The 22,817-nt window shown below is 53.8% G+C and overlaps 1 protein-coding gene across 2 annotated transcripts in view; it reads left to right on the plus strand.

The window, feature by feature from the left end:
* yif1a (Yip1 interacting factor homolog A (S. cerevisiae)) overlaps window positions 1-10,911 on the plus strand; it is a 31,311-nt gene extending 20,400 nt beyond the window's left edge. For both annotated transcript variants that reach the window (XM_085976064.1, XM_085976065.1), the window contains exons 6-8: window positions 175-330; window positions 8,004-8,097; window positions 9,134-10,911. In XM_085976064.1, coding sequence (XP_085832190.1) covers window positions 175-330; window positions 8,004-8,097; window positions 9,134-9,286 — 403 coding nt within the window. In that variant the 3' untranslated portion in view covers window positions 9,287-10,911. The remainder of the gene's footprint in view (window positions 1-174; window positions 331-8,003; window positions 8,098-9,133) is intronic.
* Window positions 10,912-22,817: the final 11,906 nt, after the last annotated feature.

The following is a 22,817-nucleotide window of genomic DNA, read 5'->3' on the forward strand; positions in this document are numbered from 1 at the left end:
AAAATGGGAGTGAATGGGAAGGGGTTTGGGTCCATTGGGATTGTGTACAATGGGAGTGAATGGGAAGGGGTTTGGTCCATTGGGATTGTATACAATGGGAGTAAATGCTATATCATGTAGAGGTGTGCTTATCTGGAGCTGGCTGTTGATGTGGCCTGACGATTTGTGTTTCAGGTTCTCTCCCGAGGTGCTGGGAATGTGTGCCAGTACTGCTCTAGTGTGGGTCATTATTGAGGTTCTGGCCCTCGTCCTCGCACTCTACCTGATATCGGTGCACACTGACCTCACTACCTTTGACCTTATTGCCTACAGTGGATATAAGTATGTGGGGTAAGTATCAGTGAGATCATGAAAGGGTCTGCTTCACTCTCTGTTAACTGCTGCACATAGAATAGGGTGTCGTGCCGGATGGGTGTAATGGAGGGAATGACTGGGTGGGCAAGGGGTATAATGTCAGAGGACAGGATGCAATAATGTGGGATATAACGGCACTGCGGAACGGAGTCTCTGTGGGGTACGACGGTGTGGGGGGGGTCTCGGTGTGGGGTACAACGGTGCAAGGGGTCTCGGTGTGGGGTACGGCGGTGCGGGGGGTCTCGGTGTGGGGTACGACGGTGCGGGGGGTCTCGGTGCGGGGTACGACGGTGTGGGGGGGTCTCGGTGCGGGATACGACGGTGCGGGGTACGATGGTGCGGGGGGTCTCGGTGCGGGGGGTCTCGGTGCGGGGTACGACGGTGCGGGGGGGTCTCGGTGCGGGGTACGACGGTACGGGGGTGTCTCCGGTGCGGGGTACGGCGGCGCGGGGTGTCTCCGGTGCGGGGTACAACGGCGCGGGGGGTCTCGGTACGGGGTACGACGGCGCGGGGGGTCTCTGTGCGGGGTACGACGGCGCGGGGGGTCTCGGTGCGGGGTACGACGGCGCGGGGGGTCTCGGTGCGGGGTACGACGGCGCGGGGGGTCTCGGTGCGGGGTACGACGGCGCGGGGGGTCTCGGTGCGGGGTACGACGGCGCGGGGGGTCTCGGTGCGGGGTACGACGGCGCGGGGGGTCTCGGTGCGGGGTACGACGGCGCGGGGGGTCTCGGTGCGGGGTACGACGGCGCAGGGGGTCTCGGTGCGGGGTACGACGGCGCAGGGGGTCTCGGTGCGGGGTACGACGGCGCGGGGGGTCTCGGTGCGGGGTACGACGGCGCGGGGGGTCTCGGTGCGGCGGCCGGCGGCGCGGCGCGGGGTACGACGGTGCGGGGGGTCTCGGCGCGGGGGACGGCGGCGCGGGGGGCAGCGGTGCGGGGGATAACAGGACAGGGTGCAGAGCAGAGGTAAGCACCAACAGAATGGGCGAGGGGTGTTGCCTCCCGATACCTCCGAGGGATGCAGTCAGGGTCTGCTCTCGGGCTCACAGCCCCTCTGCTAGCTCAGAGCTGTCGTCCTTAAAGCGGAAGTGGCCCCTGATCTTCAGGAGGGGAGCGGTGTTCCTATCTGACAGTATTTGGAGAGTGCGCCTTTAATGGTGAAGGCCCAGGCCCAGGCCCATGCTCCTGCTGCCTGGATACTGCAGCGGCCAACACACGGGTGGTGAAAATGACCCTCGTGCGATCGCCCCCGGGCACGGAGTCACCAGTCCCGCAGTTTAGACAACGGAAGCTCGAAGTGCAAGCGTTTAGACCGAGCAGTAATTCTGTTTTTATTTATCCTTGGGCTGTGGGCAGCACTGTGTTGACTACCCATCCCTAATTGCCCTGACGACAGCTCAGCTTGCTGAGCCACTACAGAAGGTGTTCAGAGATACACAGGCCAGAAGCGCCTCCGGTCCCATCCCTGGTCCGTGCTAATCTCCGTCGGGGGCAGCAGTTGAGATGTTAGAATTAGTCTGACGGCCTCGAGTCCGGGCATCAGCCAGGGCTTCTGCTCCCGATCAGTATCCAGCAGCGACCACTCTTTTCACCCTTTGCTCCCCTGCACTGGAAGCTGTCAGCCAGCATGGATTCAAACCCCAGCACCTGGAAGGGGAGGGAGGGGGGAGGCAGTACCCAGGCAGAGGCAGCTTGACAGCCTGAGTGATCGGGGTGACCGATTGCAGGCATCCTGCCAGTCCACAGCCGGCGGTGAACAGATGGCACTGACAGCGTGTGTTTGTGTGACAACGCTGCAATCTAATAAGTGAGAGCAAACCTCGAGTGATTTATTGCCATCACCTGATGCTGCAGATTAGCCTGCAGCCTTGACACACTCTGTTTTCACAAACATGCGGGATGCAACCACCTCCCTCGGCTGTGCGTCATGCACTGGGCGGAGGCTAGTTCCGGGCCTATTTCCGTGATGCGCAATAGGGTTTGTGAACGATGGTTGGAGAGAGTAAAGGTGACTGGTGTAAACACCGCAGGCTGAGGGGTGGAGACTGGGGGTCGGTGTGGATAGAGGACGGCCCATTCACTGGGGATGGGGGGTGGGTCAGGGTGTGGATAGAGGACAAGGCCCATTCACTGGGGATGGGGGGGGGGGGGGGTCAGGGTGTGGATAGAGGACAAGGCGCATTCACTGGGGATGGGGGGGGTCAGGGTGTGGAGAGGACAAGGCCCATTCACTGGGGATGGGGGGCGGGGGGGGTCAGGTTGTGGATAGAGGACAAGGCCCATTCACTGGGGATGGGGGGTGGGTCAGGGTGTGGATAGAGGACAAGGCCCATTCACTGGGGATGGGGTGGGTCACGGTGTGGATAGAGGACAAGGCCCATTCACTGGGGATGGGGTGGGTCACGGTGTGGATAGAGGACAAGGCCCATTCACTGGGGATGGGGGGGTGGTGGTCAGGGTGTGGATAGAGGACAAGGCCCATTCACTGGGGATGGGGGGGGGGTGGTCAGGGTGTGGATAGAGGACAAGGCCCATTCACTGGGGATGGGTCAGGGTGTGGATAGAGGACAAGGCCCATTCACTGGGGATGGGGGGGTGGGTCAGGGTGTGGATAGAGGACAGGGCCCATTCACTGGGGATGGGGGGTGGGTCAGGGTGTGGATAGAGGACAAGGCCCATTCACTGGAGGGGGGGGTCAGGGTGTGGATAGAGGACAAGGCCCATTCACTGGGGATGGGGGGTGGGTCAGGGTGTGGATAGAGAACAAGGCCCATTCACTGGGGATGGGGGGTGGGTCAGGGTGTGGATAGAGGACAAGGCCCATTCACTGGGGGGGGGGGGGGTCAGGGTGTGGATAGAGGACAAGGCTCATTCACTGGGGATGGGGGGTGGGTCAGGGTGTGGATAGAGGACAAGGCCCATTCACTGGGGATGGGGGGCGGGTCAGGCTGTGGATGGAGGACAAGGCCCATTCACTGGGGATGGGCGGGGGTCAGGGTGTGGATAGAGGACAAGGCCCATTCACTGGGGATGGGGTGTGGGTCAGGGTGTGGATAGAGGACAAGGCCCATTCACTGGGGATGGGGTGGGTCACGGTGTGGATAGAGGACAAGGCCCATTCACTGGGGGTGGGGGGGTGGGTCAGGGTGTGGATAGAGGACAAGGCCCATTCACTGGGGATGGGGTGGGTCACGGTGTGGATAGAGGACAAGGCCCATTCACTGGGGGTGGGGTGGTCAGGGTGTGGATAGAGGACAAGGCCCATTCACTGGGGATGGGCGGGGGTCAGGGTGTGGATAGAGGACAAGGCCCATTCACTGGGGATGGGGGGCGGGTCAGGCTGTGGATGGAGGACAAGGCCCATTCACTGGGGATGGGCGGGGGTCAGGGTGTGGATAGAGGACAAGGCCCATTCACTGGGGATGGGGTGTGGGTCAGGGTGTGGATGGAGGACAAGGCCCATTCACTGGGGATGGGCGGGGGTCAGGGTGTGGATAGAGGACAAGGCCCATTCACTGGGGATGGGGGGCGGGTCAGGCTGTGGATGGAGGACAAGGCCCATTCACTGGGGATGGGGGGTGGGTCAGGGTGTGGATAGAGGACAAGGCCCATTCACTGGGGATGGGGGGGTGGGTCAGGGTGTGGATAGAGGACAAGGCCCATTCACTGGGGATGGGGTGGGTCACGGTGTGGATAGAGGACAAGGCCCATTCACTGGGGATGGGGGTGGGGTGGTCAGGGTGTGGATAGAGGACAAGGCCCATTCACTGGGGATGGGTCAGGGTGTGGATAGAGGACAGGGCCCATTCACTGGAGGGGGGGGTCAGGGTGTGGATAGAGGACAAGGCCCATTCACTGGAGGGGGGGGTCAGGGTGTGGATAGAGGACAAGGCCCATTCACTGGGGATGGGGGGTGGGTCAGGGTGTGGATAGAGAACAAGGCCCATTCACTGGGGATGGGGGGTGGGTCAGGGTGTGGCTAGAGGACAAGGCCCATTCACTGGGGGGGGGGGGGGGGGGTCAGGGTGTGGATAGAGGACAAGGCCCATTCACTGGGGATGGGGGGTGGGTCAGGGTGTGGATAGAGGACAAGGCCCATTCACTGGGGATGGGGGGCGGGTCAGGCTGTGGATGGAGGACAAGGCCCATTCACTGGGGATGGGGTGTGGGTCAGGGTGTGGATAGAGGACAAGGCCCATTCACTGGGGATGGGGGGGGGTCAGGGTGTGGATAGAGGACAAGGCCCATTCACTGGGGATGGGGGGGGGGGTGGGTCAGGGTGTGGATAGAGGACAAGGCCCATTCACTGGGGATGGGGGGTGGGTCAGGGTGTGGATAGAGGACAAGGCCCATTCACTGGGGATGGGGGGTGGGTCAGGGTGTGGATAGAGGACAAGGCCCATTCACTGGGGATGGGGGGTGGGTCAGGGTGTGGATAGAGACCAAGGCCCATTCACTGGGGATGGGGCGGGTCAGGGTGTGGATAGAGACCAAGGCCCATTCGTGGGGTGAGGGGGAGCAAGGCAGGGAATGGATAAAGGGCGGGGTCCATTGAAGGGGTGGGGACGGGGCAAGGCAGAAGCCGATGACTTCGGAGTTCTGACATGCACAGCTTAATGTAGGGAAAACACTGTCCCAACAGCTGAGGCAGTGGAGGGACGGAGCGGTGTGGTGGAGAGGTAGAGCTGGGCGTCGTCTGTGTAACATGTGGAACCTGACCCCCATTCTGTGGGTGAGGCCACCAAGGGCCAGCCTGTGGGTGAGGAATAACCTTAGTTAAAAGGGAATTGGATAAGGATTTTTAATAAAGGATCTAAAAGCATATGGAGTAAGAGCAGAGAAATGACATTAGGGTAGATAACTCCAGACAAAGAGCTGGCACCGACACAGGCACGATGGGCTCAGCGGGCTCGTAACAACAGCAACTACTTGTATTTGTATAGCGCCTTTAACGTAGTAAAACGTCCAAGGCGCTGCACAGGAATATTTTAAGACGAAAAAATTTGACACTGATCTACATAAGGACAAAAGCTTGGTCAAAGAGGTAGGTTTTAAGGAGCATCTTAAAGAAGGAAAGAGAGGTCGTGAGGTGGAGAGGTTTAGGCAGGGAATTCCAGAGCTTAGGGCCCAGGCAACAGAAGGCACGGCCACCAATGGAGCGATTATAATCGGGGATGCTCAAGAGGGCAGAATTAGAGGAGCGCAGATATCTCGGTGGGTTGTGCTGCTGAAGGAGATTGCAGAGATGGGAAGGGGCGAGGCCATGGAGGGATTTGAAAACCAGGATGAGAATTTTGAAATCGAGGCGCTGCTTAACCGGAAGCCAATGTAGGTCAGCGAGCACAGGGGGTGATGGGCGAACGGGACTTGGTGCGAGTTAGGACACGGGGGCAGCCGAGCTTTGGATGACCTCAAGTTTACGTAGGATGGAATGTGGGAGGCCAGCCAGGAGTGCGTTGCAATAGTCAAGTCTGGAGGTAACAAAGGCTTGCTGTAAATTGTACGATTGTACTGGATCATGATCGGGAGCGGGAATCCAGGCAGGATTTTATGATGTGCTGCAGGGGCACAAGTTCAGCAGCCAGCTGTTGCACCCCGGCGAGATGCTAACTGGGCACAGGGCAGGAGTTGAAGCTGGTTCTGAGGCTCAGTCCCACCCGTGGGAGCTCGCTGTTTTCTCCTTATTAGACGACTCCTGTACAGTGGCATCCTGTTGCCAGCAGTATAGGTAACAGTGAGTAATGCATCACTGAGGGCAACGATATCCTCACCTACGCTGGGTGCTCGGCAGTGATTGGAGCTCTACGAGGACAGGAGGTTATGGGTTCAAGTCCCACTCCAGGGACTTGAGCACATAATCCAAGGCTGACCCAAATCGCTAAATTTTTATGCTTTTTTTTATGGCCTTTTAGCTTTAGTTTCAGTTTCATTTCCTTACCTGTATTGTATTGTGTGTAAGGCTCCGCCCATACCTGGCCCCTACTTAAGCAGGCCCCAGCGTGTCTCAGGCAGTACAGCAGATCTCTGGATGAGAGACACTTCTCCACTGTGTATTACTTTGAGTTAATAAAAGCCTTCCTTTGCTCCGTTAATGTTGAGTCTCGGATTCAAAAAAGCATAAAAAAAGCAAACCAAGCACTAGGGTTTATTTCTAGAGGGATAGAATTGAAAAGCAGGGAAGTTATGATAAACCTGTATTGAACCTTGGTTAGACCACATACAAAAGCAAAATACTGCAGATGCTGGAAATCCGCAATAAAAACAGACGATGCTGGAAATACTCAGCGGGCCAGGCAGCATCTGTGGAGAGAGAAACAGAGTTAACGTTTCAGGTCATTGACCCTTCGTCGGAACTGGAAAAAGTTGGAGATGCAACGGGTTTTTAAGCAAGTGTAGGGGCAGGGAAAGGAGCGAAGACCAAAAGGGAAGGTCTGAGATAGGATTGCAGGCAGGAGCGATTAAGAGACAAAAGGGATGGTGCAAAGCAAAAGGAGATGGTCATGGGACAAGTTAAGAAACAAAAGATGGCTCTAGATGAAGTGGCAATGGCAGTTAGACCACACTTGGAGCACTGTGTACAGTTCTGGTCGCCATATAAAAAGGCTGTAGAGGCACTGGAGAGGGTGCAGAGAAGATTTACAAGGATGAGATTAGAAATGCGAGGGTATACCTAACAGGAAAGGGTGAACAGGCTGGGTCTCTTTTCTCTTGAAAAGAGAAGGCTGAGGGGTGACCTAATAGAGGTCTTTAAAAATGATGAACAGTTTTGATAGAGTGGATACAGAGAGAATGTTTCCACTTGTGGGGGAGACCAGAACTAGAGGTCATCAATATAAGATAGTCACCAAGAAATCCAATAGGGAATTCAGGACAAACTTCTTTACCCAGAGAGTGGTGAGAATGTGGAACTCGCTACCACAGGGAGTGGTTGAGGTGAATAGTATAGATGGATTTAAGGGGAGGCTGGACAAGCACATGGAGAAGGGAATAGAGGGTTATGCTGGTAGTTAGATGAGGAAAGACGGGAGGAGGCTTGAGTGGAGCATAAACACCGGCATCAACTAGTTGGGTCAAATGGCCTGTATTCTGTGCCGTATATCCGATGTAATCCTATGACAATTTCAGTGCAATGTTGAGGGAGCGCTGCACTATCAGAGGTGCCGTCTTTCGGATGAGACGTTAAACTGAGGCCCCCTCTGCCCCCTCAGGTGGATGTAAAAGATCCCATGGCATGATTGGAAGAGGAGCAGGGGACTTCTCCCTGGTCAATATTTATCCCTCACCAAAACGGATTCTGTGATTTATTTCCGTGCTGTTTGTGGGAGCTTGCTATGTGCAAAATGGCTACCACGTTTCCTACATTATAACAGTGACTACACTTCGAAAGCACTTCATTGGTTGTAAAGCATGTTGGGACGTCCTGAGGTGGTGAAAAACGCTGAAGAAATACAAGCCTTTTATTGCCACTAATTCACACTCGACCTTTCCATTTCCAGGGCAGTGCTGATGATGCAGGGACCTAACCTCCTGCTTTTGAGTTCAGATTGTATCACTCTCGGTTATCTGTTACTCGGTATAGATCTGGATTTCCTGTCTGTCTGTACCCTGTGATAGAGCAGTAACAGCAATCTCTCCTTATCTCTCTCGCAGGATAATAATCACCATTCTAAGCGGCTTGTTATTTGGGCGAGATGGCTACTATGTGGCACTGGCCTGGACCTCCTGCGCGATCATGTTCTTCCTGGTAAGTGGCTCCCTCGCACCCTCCTGCCTGCCCCAGCTTTCTGCCCGATCGGAATTGAAAAAAGACCAGGGTCCATCTACCATTCTGGTAGTCGCATGATGCATGGATGATGGGAGTCGTTGACTAATGATGGCAATCAAACTTCACCAATTAGCTTTGAACAGACCCAGACATTGAATCTCACAGCACAGGAGGAGGCCATTCGGCCCATCGTGCCTGTGCCGGCTCTTTGAACGAGCTCTCCAATTAGTCCCGCTCCCCCCCTGCTCTTTCCCCGTAGCCCTCCAAAATTTCTCCTTTTACCAATGTGATAATTGTTAATAGAAGATTTCAAGGGGTCCACGCCCCTGGGTGAGCGGCTAGCTTTAGCAGGTGGCTTTGGGTGGACCCGCCTCGTTGCTCCCACCTTCGGGTGACGTCCTGCGGGGAGTTTGGAGGCCGGGCCTTCGGTGGCGGCAGGGGCGCGCGCTGCCTGTGGGCGCTCCGCCAACCAATCGAGACTGGGAGGAGGAGGACTGGCCCGAGCCTCTGCAGGAAAGCAAAGACTTGAGGCCCGTCGCACTCTGCCATCCAGCCTGGGGCCTCGGTCTCTGTTTTAAATCGGTGGGGGGGGGGGAACGCAAAATTACCCATTGGAACCATGACGAAGGTGCAGGCAAACATCGTAGTAGTGCTGGACAACCAGTCTCCGTTTTTCCAACCCTTTTCAATTCGCGATCACCTTCGAGTGTATCGAAGATCTGTCGGAGGGGGAGTGAGGCCTGAGCGCGAGGGCCTCCAGGCACCGTAATGTGGCTGGAACGTTATCGCTGTTTGTTAAGGGGCTGAGGCCTAGTGAACTTTGACGGTTGCTAACCATGTGAGATGAACCGTTATCCCCGCCACACTCAATTCCTGCCCACCTTTCCCCACTCACTCCCTTCCAGCACGCCTGATCCGGTTGACTCTCCGCACTCGTGTAACCGTTCTCTCCGAAGGCTGCTGCCAGCACCACCTCTCTCTCACACACTTTCTCTTTCCGCTTCGACCCCCACAGGTCCGCTCCTTGAGAATGAAGGTCCTGTCCTGCTCCTCGGACGGAGTTACCAGCCACAGCTCCAGGAACCGGTTGCGGATGTACGTCACCCTGGCTGTCGCCGCCTTTCAGCCCGTCGTCATTTACTGGCTGACTGTTCACTTGATTCGGTGAGGGGGTCCGGGGGTGGGTGGGGTGGGGGGGCTGCAGGTGGTGCCGAGGGTTGGGGTCCTGCCTTTTCACCCCGGTGTATTGTTGCACAAGGTGGGGTTGCTCCCTCCCTCGGAAGAACTGACAGCAGCATTTTTTAAAAAGAGCGCCAAAAAGTTCCAATTGTTGTTTAGTTTCGAAGCCTGGACCTGCTGCCTCGGCCTGAGCTGAACGTGGTACGTAATTCAGTCCAGCTGCACCGTCTCTAATGCTGTCTTTGTGGGTCGAGTGCGAGCTCGTTATGATGAGGGGGCTGTATTGTACAAGAGTGTCTTACCCATTATTCTGTGGATCAGGGAACTGCAGTTGCTGTGTGGTGTTATGTCCAGGAGGGGCCGTGGTGTATGGGGCAGTGCAAGGGGGCCGCTGCACTGTCAATGTGGTCGGTTATCGCTGATTCTCGTCACGGGCCCTGGCTGTGAAGACACAGGACACGAGAACAAGAGAAGATTCGAAGCGCTCCTCTCCAAGCTTGGCTCGGCCGGTATCGCACTCTCTCTCCCCTCCAGAAGGCCGTGGGTTCCAGCCCCACTCCAGAGACTTGAGCCCATAATCTAGGCCGACATTTCAGTGCTGCACTCTCTGAGGTGCCGTCTTGCGGTTGAGACGTTAAACCGAGGTTCCCATCTGCCCTCCCTGGTGGACGTACTGCGTGCAGGAATGTCTGACCTGCCCTGGACATTTCCCCCCCCTCACCCCCTTTACAATCCAGTTGAAACCATCAGCTCCCATAGGAGGAATCGCAGACACAGCATCTGTGCTGCAGCGCATTACACCTGCACTGTTGCTCTGCACACGGATTGTGTTTTTAATTGTGGAATTCTCAAGTGTGACACCCCAGCTCGATCCAGTGTCATACCGGCTGCTCTCGCCCCAGTTATCGGTTCCTGCCTTAGCCAAAACCTCCAACCCCAGCTACCCCCATCCTCCTTCCTTTACCTCCCTCCCCCATGGAGAAGGAGGATTGCACCATGAAGGAAGTGCCTTAAAAACGGGTCCTCATTTCAACCCTGCACTGCCACCGTAACTAGCAACACTTGTCCAGCAACACTTCCTCAGTCAACTTTTAATAAAACTGCCGGTACGTGGAGAGGCAAACTGGTGTAATTTTACCCCCCGTTTTACTTGTGGTGAAACCCTACTTCAAGCTCCAAGCAAGCCGTTGCCCCAGTTATTGGCTCCTGCATTCCCCCCCCCCCCCCCCACCCTCAGCACCTTGGGGTGTTATTGGCGCCCTTGGAGCAGCTTATCCGATAACTCCCCAGCCGCAGGCAGTGGCAAAAAACAGAGCATCCCTACCCTCCCCAGCAGGCTGCAACGGATCAGCCCTCCTGAACCTCTCCCGTAGAGTATTGTTTGCCAATGAATGGACATCAATCGCGGGACTTCAAAGGCGACGGCCGTGGAGCATCAGAAGCTGTCGAGCAGCCTGCGGTTTCTTTCACCGTCTGTCAGTTTGAAGATGAAGGAGGGTCGTCTCCCCCAAAATGTTGGTTTGATTTGCTGTGGTTCTCAACGTAATCTGTTTTAAATCCTCGCCGTGCTGCTGACTCTGTAAATAAATAGAATGCATACCATTTTAAAACCGCTATCTTTGTACTCTTCTTTACCTCCTGCATTGCTTGTAAGCCGGGTTTCGAACCCAGTTCCATTCGAGTTCACATGCTGGCTGTTTAGGGCTGGTTTGGTTGACTGTTCACAGGTTGGGCCCTGATTCATTCAAGATAGACCATCACTGGTTCCCAGTTAGGTAACCTAGTAGTTCTGGTCCGTGCCCAGCATAAGAAATAGGAGCAGGAGTCAGCCATTCGGCCCCTCGAGCCTGCTCCACCATTCAATGAGATCATGGCTGACCTTCTGCCTCAACTCCATTCACCGACCCTATCGCCATATCCCTTGATGCCCTTACTAGTCAGAAATCTATCGACTTCTGTTTTGAATATACCCAATGACTGAGCCTCCACAGCCCTCTGGGGTAGAGAATTCCAAAGATTCACCACCCTCGGAGAAGAAATTCCTCCTCATCTCCGTCTTAAATGGGCGACCCCTTATTCTGAAACTATGCCCCCTAGTTCTAGATACCCCCACTAGGGGAAACATCCTCTCTGCATCCACCCTGTCAATCATCCTCAATCTTTTATGTTTCAGTAAGATCACCTCTCATTCTTCTAAACTCCAATGAGTATAGGCCTATAATGTACCTACATTCCCCTCCAGCTCGCACATCATCCTGACTTTGAAATATATCGACCGTTCCTTCGTCGTCACTGGGTCAAAATCCTGGAACTCCCTCCCTAACAGCACTGTGGGAGCACCTTCACCACACAGACTGCAGCGGTTCAAGGCGGCTCACCACCACCTTCTCAAGGGGCAACTAGGGATGGGCAATAAATGCCGGCCTTGCCCGTGGCACCAACAGCCTGAGAATGAATTAAAAAATAATCTAGAACATATAAGGGATGGGCAGCACCGATTTCAAAAGATAAGGTCACGCTTGACCAGCCTTACTGAATTATTTGAAGTAGTACAGAAAGGGTAATGCAATGGATGTAATATACATGGACTTTCAAAAGGCCTTTGATAAGACACCTAACTAAGGTCACAGCATGTGGAGTCAGGAGACAAGTAGCAAACTGGCTACCAAACCGAAAACTAGAGGTTAAAGGTAGTTGACTGGCGGAAGGTGGGAAGTGGTGTTCCACAGGGACTGGTGCTGGGACTGCTGCTGTTCACCATTTACATAAATGATTGGGGATTGGGACTCGGGAATCGGAAGTACAACATCAAAATTTGAGGATGACACCAAATTGGGGTAATACTGAGGAAGAATGCGACAAAATACAAGACATCAACAAACTTGTGGAATGGGCATGTAATCGACAAATGAATTACAATATAGACCAGTGAGGTGGTGCATTTTGGTAGGAAGAATGCAAGGGGCCCATACTCCTTGGGAAAATAAGAGTCTAAATGCGGTACAGATTCACACGTCATCAAAAGTAACAACACAGGCTAACAGTCATAAGTGCAAGCAAAGCACTGGGGTTTATTTAGAACATAAGAAATAGGAGCAGGAGTCGGCCATTTGGCCCCTCGAGCCTGCTCCGCCATTCAATAAGATCATGGCTGATCTTCAACCTCATCTCCACTTTCCTGCATTATCTCCATATCCCTTGATTCCCTTAATATTCAAAAGTCTATCGATCTCTGTCTTGAATATATTCAACGACTGAGCCTCACAGCCCTCTGGGATAGAGAATTCCAAAGATTCACCACCCTCAGTGAAGAAATTTCTCCTCATCTCAGTCCTAAATGGCCGACCCCTTATTCTGAGACTGTGACTCCTGGTTCTAGACTCCCCAGCCAGGGGGAAACATTCTCTCTGCATCTACCCTGTCAAGTCCTGTAAGAATTTTGAATGTTTCAATGAGATCACCTCTCATTCTTCTAAACTCTAGAGAATATAGGCCTAGTCTACTCAATCTCTCCTCATAGGACAATCCCCCCATCCCAAGAACCAGTCTGGTGAACCTTCGTTGCACTCCCTCAATGGCAAGTATATCCTTCTTTAGGTAAGGAAACCAAAACTGTGCACAATACTCCAGGTGTGGTCTCACCAGGGCCCTATATTTCTAGAGGAATAGAATTCAAAAGCAGAGAAGTTGAGTCAAATTTATATAGAACCTTGGTTAGACCACACTGAGAGTACTGTGCACAGTTCTGTTCTCTATTATAATAAGGATATAGAAGCACTAGAGTGCAAAAAGGATTCACAAGGATGATACCAGAACTGAGGGGGTACAACTCGCGGGAAAGGCCAACAGGCTGGGGCTCTTTTGCCCAGAAAAGAGAAGACTGAGGTGTTTAAAATTATGATGGGGTTTGAAAGGGTAGACTTAGAGATGATGTTTCCACTTGTGGGGGAGTCCAAAACTAGGGGCCAGAAAGTAATTGGTTGAAAGAGTTGAGAACCTTCTTCACCCAGAGGGAGAACATAAGAAGTAGGAGCAGGAGTAGGCCATACGGCCCCTCAGGCCTGCTCCGCCATTCAATAGGATCATGGCTGATCCGAATCTAGACTCACGTCCACTTCCCTGCCCGCTCCCCATAACCCCTAATTCCCTTATCTGCTAGGAAACTGTCTATCTCCATTTTAAATTTATTTAATGTCGCAGCTTCCACAGCTCTCTGAGGTAGCAAATTCCATAGATTTACTGCCCTCTGAGTGAAGAAGTTTCTCCTCATCTCAGTTTTGAAAGGGCAGCCCCTTATTCTAAGATTATGCCCCCTAGTTCTAGTCTCACCCATCAGTGGAAACATCCTCCCTGCATCCACCCGATCAAGCCCCCTCACAATCTTATATGTTTCGATAAGATCGCCTCTCATTCTTCTGAACTCCAATGAGTAGAGGCCCAACCTACTCAACCTTTCCTCATAGGTCAACCCCCTCATCTCCGGAATCAACCGAGTGAACCTTCTCTGAACCGCCTCGAGAGCAAGTATATCTTTTCTTAAATATGGAAACCTGGAACTCACTGTTTTGAAAGGGTGGTAGAGTCAGAATCCCTCATCACATTTAAAAAGTACTTGGATATGCACTTGAAGTGCCGTAACCTACGGGCCAAGAGCTGGAAAGTCGGATTAGGCTGGCTAGCTCTTTTTCGGCCGGCGCGGACACGATGGGCTGAACGGCCACCTCCGTAAATTTCTATGACCCTATAAATATAAGATAGTCACTAATAAATCTAATAGGGAATTCAGGAGAAACTTCTTTACCCAGAGAGTGGTGAGAATGTGGAACTCGCTACCACAGGGAGTGGTTGAGGCGAATCGTACAGATGCATTTAAGGGGAAGCTGGATAAACACATGAGGGAGAAAGGATTAGAACAATATCTTGATAAGGTGAGATTCTGTGCTGCAGAATTCAATGTAACAGCGGTTTGGGACTTCCTTCATCACATGGAGCACAACAGTTCAAGGCGGCGGCCCACCACCGCCACCTCGAGGGCGGACATGCCCAGTGGCGCCCACATTCCGAGTATGAATCATTTTTTTTTTAAACCATGAGGTAGGTAATATTATTATTGATAGAAAACGCTGGAAACACTTAGCAGGCTAGGCAGCATCTGTGGAGAGAGAAACAGTTAACGTTTCAGCCGCTCCCTCAGTACTGCCCCTCTGACAGTACAATGCTCCCTCAGTACTGCCCCTCCGACAGTGCGGCGCTCCTTCAGTACTGCCCCTCCGACAGTGTGGAGCTCCCTCAGTACTGCCCCTCCGACAGTGCGGCGCTCCCTCAGTACTGCCCCTCCGACACTGCGGCGCTCCCTCAGTACTGCCCCTCCGACACTGCGGCGCTCCCGCAGTACTGCCCCTCCGACACTGCGGCTCTCCCTCAGTACTGCCCCTCCGACAGTGCGGCGCTCCCTCAGTACTGCCCCTCCGACAGTGCGGCGCTCCCTCAGTACTGCCCCTCCGACAGTGCGGCGCTCCCTCATATATATAAACCCCCCCCCGAACCCCTCTATTAGATCCCAGCCTGTAACTCACTCCCGGGTTATTCTATATATAACACACGCCCTCCCGCCACCAACCCCAAACCCCTCAATTTGACTGATCTCGGGGTATCGCTGATCTCGGGGTGGTGTTTGACGCTTACTCTGTTTCTCTAGAACACCTACAGTCTGCGGTAACGTGGCTGGGAAAAGCAGCAGACGGGCTCAATGCTCGAATATCGGAGCTGCGAGCGCTGAGTGAAAGGTGGGTGTCAGACGCTCTCTGACCCGAGTACCCGATCCTTAATTATGAGTGACCTCTGAACCGGCACTGTGCACCCTGTGACTTTGACAGTGGGTTCAGGCGACCTTTGAACTCATAGAGTTCACCACAGGCAATGTCTGAGCATTATGCGTTCTTGGGGGATGCCCACTGTGTGCTGTACATGTACAGGAACTGGCACTGAGACACACGGGCTGCACAGTACCAGGCGGGAGTGAATCGTTCCCTTTTACCCGGTGTGCTGTACATGTACAGGAACCGACTGGCTGTACAGTACCAGGCGGGAGTGAATCGTTCCCTTTTACCCGCTGTGTGCGCTGTACATGTACAGGAACTGGCACTGAGACACTGTGGTAAACCACTGTTTGTATTCCACTGTGTACATGCCTGGACATGCCTCGGCTGACTCCTCCCACAAGTCCTAGTATAAAGGTGACTGCTCCCCAGCCCCTTTGTATTCTGGACCGGTCGACCACTCGAGGCAGACCTTCATTCTTTTGTTAATAAAAGCCTTTAGTTACTCTCTTAACTCTCAGTCTTTTATGAGTAATTGATAGCGCATCAGACACACATGAGCCGTACAGTACCAGAGGGGAGTGATTATGCTGGGTATCTTTCGTGTCGATTTTCTGTGCGTGTGACGGTGACTCTCCTGTAATCCAGCCCACTGAAGCTGCGGATGGTCAATGATCAGCTGATGCTGCTGGAGTGCTCCTTTTTCAACCCACTGGCCTTTCCTGACAAGCTGTACTATCGGTAAGTCTGGTCGCTAGTCCTCGATAACCAGCGGTTCCCCGCCACACCCTCGTTTCCCTCACTGTTCTCTGCCCACTTCCAGCCCCGCTACCCTCTGCCCCAGGAGACAAAGCACCAGCCCGCGCTCTCCGCTGGTACACCCACTGGCATGTGGTGTGGAAATAAAAGCACAAAACACTCCAGGTCAGGCAGCGTTAGACCTGCCTGTTCAGTATGACCTGACCATGTGAAAGTGTCACCTCTCTCTCTCCCTGCCCCTCTACCTCCCTCTCTCACTCTCTTTCACTCTCCGTCTCTCTTTCACTCTCCGTCTCTCTTTCACTCTCTGTCTCTCTTTCACTCTCTCACTCTGTCTCTCACTCTGTCTCTCTCTCTGTCTCTCACTCTGTCTCTCACTCTCGCTCTCTGTCTCACTCACTCTCTTTCTCACTCTCTTTCTCCCTCTGTCACACTGTCTCTCGCTCTCTATCTGTTTCTCACTCTGTCTGTCTCTCTCTCCCTGTCTCTCTCTGACTGTCTCTCGCAATCACTGTCCCATTGCACTCGATCTACACTCCAGCGATCAGTCCCCTCCCGGCAGTGACGGGGTCTGCCCTCCTCCCAGTGACGGGCACTCCCCTCCCCCAGTGACGGGCACTCCCCTCCCCCAGTGATGGGATCTCCCCCTCCCCCCGTGACAGGATCTCCCCTCCCCCAGTGACGGAATATCTCCTCCCTCCGTGACGGGATCTCCCCCTACCCCCGGTGATGGGATCTCCCCCTCCCCCCGGTGACGGGAACCCCTCCCCCCGGTGACGGGGTCCCCCCTCCCCCAATGACGGGATCTCCCCTCCCCTAGTGACGGGGATCTCGCTTGTTCCTTTCTGCAGACACGTCATCTATGCCTAGAAAGCCTCGGCTGTGCAGACCGCCCCGGGACTGGCCGACGCCTACCAGCGCGCCAAGGGTGGGGGAGGAGTGGCCGCTTGGGATGATGTTCGCAAGCACGTGGCAATCCTCACCTACGCGCTGGAGAGCGCGGCTTCAACCTCGGAGGCAGTGATCTAGCAGGAGGGCCGCGGGAGACGGGCGAACCAGCTAGCGGAGCCCAACGAGTCTCCGCACGAACTCTCACCGGAACCGTGAAACGGCAATAAAAGGATGATGGGTTTTGGGGTTTCTTGTTGCTTATATCCCGGTCTTTACACTTTCTCGACCCTGCTAAAGGCGCTGACAGATTGGCCACTCGCTGACCCCTCGCCCATGTGCTGATCCCTTGACCCTGCGTTAACCTTCACCCCCTCCCGCGCTGACCCCTCCCGTGCTGACCCTTCGCCCCATGTACCGACCCCTCCCGTGCTGACCCTTCGCCCCATGTACTGACCCCTCTTGTGCTGACCCCTACCGCGCTGACCCCTCCCACGCTGCCCCCTCACCCCACGTGCTGACCCCTCCCACGCTGACCCCACATGCTGCCCCCTCACCCCACGTGCTGACCCCTCCTACGCTGACCACTCGACCCCACGCGCTGACTTCGCCCGCGCTGACCCCTCCCGTGCTGACCCCTCACCCCACGTGCTGACCTCTCCCACGCTGACTCCTCACCCAATGTGCTGACCCCTCACCCCATGTGCTGACCTCTCCCGCGCTGACCCCTCACCCCACGTGCTGACCTCCCCGCCATGCTCACGTCCCCTGTACTGATCTCAGCCCCTGCTCCGACTACCCTCGCGCTGACCCCTCGCCCCCACACTGACCCCTCAACCCTGCGCTGACCCCTCGCCCCCACGCTGACCCGCCCTGCACCAGCCTATAGCTTCAGATGACACCATTCTTAACGTGCGAGCTGGCAGGCTATGCGACTGTGAAGCTATCACAGCTAAGTCCGTGCTGCCCTCACCTGACACTCACACACACTGGATAATTGCAGGTGGGCAAACCCCTGTCTAATTCTTTTTCTCTTTATAGTAATCTGGGATGTAATGTTTAAGTCATCCACCAGATGGAGCCAAATATTAAGGGTTCACACTCACCAGTATTTAAGGATATGAGTCATGCATACTTGCAGATTACACTAGATGAGGAATCCAAGAAGTATGTTACCATACATACACACAAGGGTTTGTTTACCTATAACTGCTTACCATTCGGTGTCTCATCTCGTCCAGCTATTTTCCAGAGGACTATCGAGGGTGTACTGCAAGGGTTTCAATCTATCTGGATGACATTCTGGTGACGGGAAGAACCAACCAGGAGCATCTGAGCACTCAGAGAGGTACTACAAAGATTGGATAAGGCTGGGTTACGGCTCAAGAGGAGTAAGTGCACTTTCCTGGGGAATGAGGCTGTGTTCCTGGGACACAGAGTGGACGCCACCGGGCTCCATCCAATCAAGGAGAAGGTACAAGCACTGCAGGAGGCCCCAGCTCCTACCAATGTGACTGAGTTAAAAGCTTACCTGGGACTGCTAAACTATTATAACAGATTTTTACCAAACTTAGCAACCGTGTTAGCACGTCTTCACAAACTTCTGCGCAAGGAGACACAGTGGCAGTGGGAAGAGGAACAGAGTTTCATTTGAACAGTCCAAGAAACTGATGCTGTCCTCGGATATGCTGGTTCACTACAATGCAGAGAAAGACATCATTCTCTCTTGTGATGCTTCACCTTATGGGGTGGGGGCGGTTCTTTCACACAGCTTGGAAGATGGAACAGGAAGACCAATAGGCTTTATATCTCAAACTCTGACACCGGCGGAAAAAAACTATTCCCAGTTAGATAAAGAGGGGTTAGCAGTAATGTTTGGGTTACAGAGGTTTCACAAATACATATATGGCAGGAAATTCACCATATGCACCGATCATAAACCTCTTCTATCTCTTTTTAATGAAATGAAAGCAGTACCACAGATGGTGTCACCCCGGATCCAGAGGTAGGCAGTGACGTTGAGGGCATATGAGTATGTCATCGTTTACAAGGCGGGCAAGTACCATGGGAACGCAGATGCCTTGAGCCGTCTTCCGCTGCCAGGTACACCTATCCGTGCAGCTCCAGAGGACAGAGTTTTGATGTTGGAGGACACGGACACGGCAATTGTGACCGCTGAACAAGTAAGGACATGGACCGGTAAAGATCCAGTACTGTCTAGAGTCCGAGAATATGTGATGAGGGGTTGGCCACAGCATCCGGAAGGGACTGATTTCACACCTTACAGTGTCAGGAAAACAGAGCTGGATGTGCAGGATGGTTGCGTGTTGTGGGGAGCACGAGTGATTATTCCACAGCCAGCACGACAGTCTATCCTAGGGCAACTACATCAGTGTCATCCTGGAGTTTCGCGTATGAAAGCCTTGGCAAGGAGTTACTTGTGGTGGCCAAAGCTAGATGAGGAGATAGAAAATCTCGTCAAGACATGCAGCACTTGTCAAGTACACAGGAAGGCACCAGCAGCGGCTCCTCTCCACCCCTGGGAGTGGCCGGATAAACCATGGAGAAGATTACATGTAGATTATGCGGATCAATTCATGGGAAAGACGTTCCTCATAATCATTGACTCCCATTCCAAATGGATGGATGTTTATCCTGTAAATTCTGCTTCATCTACTGTTACTATAGACTGCCTGCGTAGGAGTTTTAGTAATCAAGGGCTACCGGAGATCGTAGTAAGTGACAATGCCCCGTGTTTTGTGAGTACAGAAACAAAAGAGTTCATGAGAAACAATGGCATAGTGCACATGACCTCAGCTCCATATCATCCGTCTTCAAATGGACTTGCGGAGAGAGCCGTACAAACATTTAAGGAGATGATGAAAAAAAGTGCGGAAGGGAGTTTGGCAGCCAAGGTGTCACGAGTTCTGTTCAGCTACAGAATAACACCTCAATCTACCACAGGACTCTCTCCTGCTGAGCTGTTGTTAGGACGTCGACTACGCTCCACTCTTGACCTGGTTCACCCAGATCTAAAAAGGAAGGTGGAAAACCGACAAATCAAACAAAAGGAGAACCATGACAGAAGGACAAAGAGCTGCAGTTTTGGAGAAGGAGATGCAGTCCTTACCAGGAATTTCAGTTATGGTCCAAAATGGATTCCTGGCATCATAGACTCAATGACCGGTCCAGTATCATATACGGTCATGGTGGGAACTGGTCAGGTAGTACACAGACATGTAGATCAGATACTGACCAGACAAGGGGAAATCGAAATGGAGGCTCCAGTGGAGATGTCAGAGGACAAGTTGGCCCCCAGTTATCCAAATACATCGGTGGTACCACCACCACGAACAGAGCCAGTTCCAACTGGACCCCTTCGTCAAGAGGAAACCATCGTAGCAGAGTCAGATACTCTGAGTACTGCTCAGGAGCAGCAGGTGGCTCTACCACAACCAAGCAGGGACTTGACTGTAAGACGTTCACCAAGCTCTCACAAGCCGCCAGAGGGATTGATAACGACCTGCTAGATTCGTTCAGTATGGACTATCATTAAAGGAGTTTCCTTATGGGACTTTTTAAGAATGTTGTTAAGAAATTAATGTTCAACTTAAGAGGGGAGGGATATAGTAATCTGGGATGTAATGTTTAAGTTATCCACCAGATGGTGCCAAATATTAAGGGTTCACATTCACCAGTATTTAAGGTAATGGGTCATGTATTCAATGTCCTGGTACACCAGTTTATACGGTAATGTGGCATTGCATTATGGGTATGACTCAGAGGTGGATTCTCCATCTTGGCTCGTGCAGTAAGAATTGTGTGCCTGGGCTCCAGCTTGTAAGAAATATGTTCCTCTGCTACACCGTGTAAATAAACAGTTGGGTTTTGTTCCTAATATCTCGCTTCTCTCAGTTTCTGACCTTACCACTCGGATATCACACTCTTTCCCCGCCCACTGCTTGCCCAGGGTCACTGAGGCCAGTTGTCACCCCTCTCCACCCCACCACCACCTGAGATCAGCTGACACAGGACAGAACGGCAAAGGAGCCTCCCGAGCCGGGTTATCTCTGTCGCTACGCAGGACATTTAACCCACTGTCAATGGAGAAGGAGAGGTTCCACTTCATTCAAAATCACCCAGTACACACAGGGTTCATATATGTTTTTAAAGGGCGCGTGGGGCAGAATCGAAGAAGGGAAGTATTTCTTGTAACAGCGGGTGAATCTTCTCACTCGAGATGGGCAATAAAGAAAGGCTTGCATTTATATATTTCACGGCCTCAGGACGTCTCAAAGCGTTTTACAGACAGTAAGTACTTTTTGAAGTGTAGTCACTGTTGTAATGTAGGAAACGCAGCCGCCAATGTGAGCACAGCAAGAGCCCACAAACAGCAAATGTGATAATGACCAGATCATCAGTTTTAGTGATGTTGGTTGAGGGATAAATATTGGCCCAGGACACCAGGGAGAACTCCCCCTGCTCTTCTTCCAATAGTAGCCCTGGGATCTTTTACATCCAGCTGAGAGAGCAGACGGGGCCTGGGTTTAACGTCTTATCCGAATTAACGTTAGTATCCAACGGACGAGGATTTGGGAACTGCAGTTGATTCAGTGGTGACACTCTCAGGGAACGGTGATGGAGCAGGACACACGATTAGGGGCTCTGTGACCTCCATCCGCCACATTGGTGCCCTGTGACCCCAGGGTCAAACTGCTGAGCAAAGGGGCACACAGCTGGCGTGATCTGCTCGCCTCTGCCATTTAAAGAGGGACGGATAATCTGAGATTTAAAAAAGTACGGGCTGCAGGACTTTTCCTTATCGATGCTGGTCACTCGGGAAAGGATCTCACTAAACAGCAAGGGGTAGAATGGGATGTGGGGGAGGGGGGACCCATGGCTGATTATTTCAACTCAGCTTCTTCCTTCGCCCCACGCTGACACCAGAGGTAAGCACAACATCCACAAACCTGAGCAATAAGAAGGCATTGAGGGATGGATAAAGATTTAAGCTGGAAAACGACCACGCATCCATCACACTCGCTCTCCCCCCGCATCCATCACACTCGCTCTCCCCCCGCATCCATCACACTCTCTCCCCCCGCATCCATCACACTCGCTCTCCCCCCGCATCCATCACACTCTCCCCCCGCATCCATCACACTCTCTCCCCCCGCATCCATCACACTCTCTCCCCCCGCATCCATCACACTCTCTCCCCCCGCATCCATCACACTCTCTCTCCCCCCGCATCCATCACACTCTCCCCCCCGCATCCATCACACTCTCTCCCCCCGCATCCATCACACTCGCTCTCCCCCCGCATCCATCACACTCTCTCCCCCCGCATCCATCACACTCTCTCCCCCCGCATCCATCACACTCTCCCCCCGCATCCATCACACTCTCTCCCCCCGCATCCATCACACTCTCCCCCCGCATCCATCACACTCTCTCCCCCCGCATCCATCACACTCTCTCCCCCCGCATCCATCACACTCTCCCCCCGCATCCATCACACTCTCCCCCCGCATCCATCACACTCTCTCCCCCCGCATCCATCACACTCTCTCCCCCCGCATCCATCACACTCTCCCCCCGCATCCATCACACTCTCTCCCCCCGCATCCATCACACTCTCTCTCCCCCCGCATCCATCACACTCTCTCCCCCCGCATCCATCACACTCTCTCTCCCCCCGCATCCATCACACTCTCTCTCCCCCCGCATCCATCACACTCTCTCTCCCCCCGCATCCATCACACTCCCTCCCCCCGCATCCATCACACTCTCCCCCCGCATCCATCACACTCTCCCCCCGCATCCATCACACTCTCTCTCCCCCCGCATCCATCACACTCTCTCTCCCCCCGCATCCATCACACTCGCTCTCCCCCCGCATCCATCACACTCTCTCCCCCCGCATCCATCACACTCTCTCCCCCCACATCCATCACACTCTCTCTCCCCCCGCATCCATCACACTCTCCCCCCGCATCCAGCACACTCTCTCCCCCCGCATCCATCACACTCTCTCCCCCCGCATCCATCACA

The sequence above is a fragment of the Somniosus microcephalus genome, unplaced genomic scaffold (genome assembly GCF_052327205.1).
Source record: "Somniosus microcephalus isolate GS21.2 unplaced genomic scaffold, FLI_Smic_1.0 unresolved_chr2, whole genome shotgun sequence".
Classification (NCBI taxonomy): domain Eukaryota; kingdom Metazoa; phylum Chordata; class Chondrichthyes; order Squaliformes; family Somniosidae; genus Somniosus; species Somniosus microcephalus.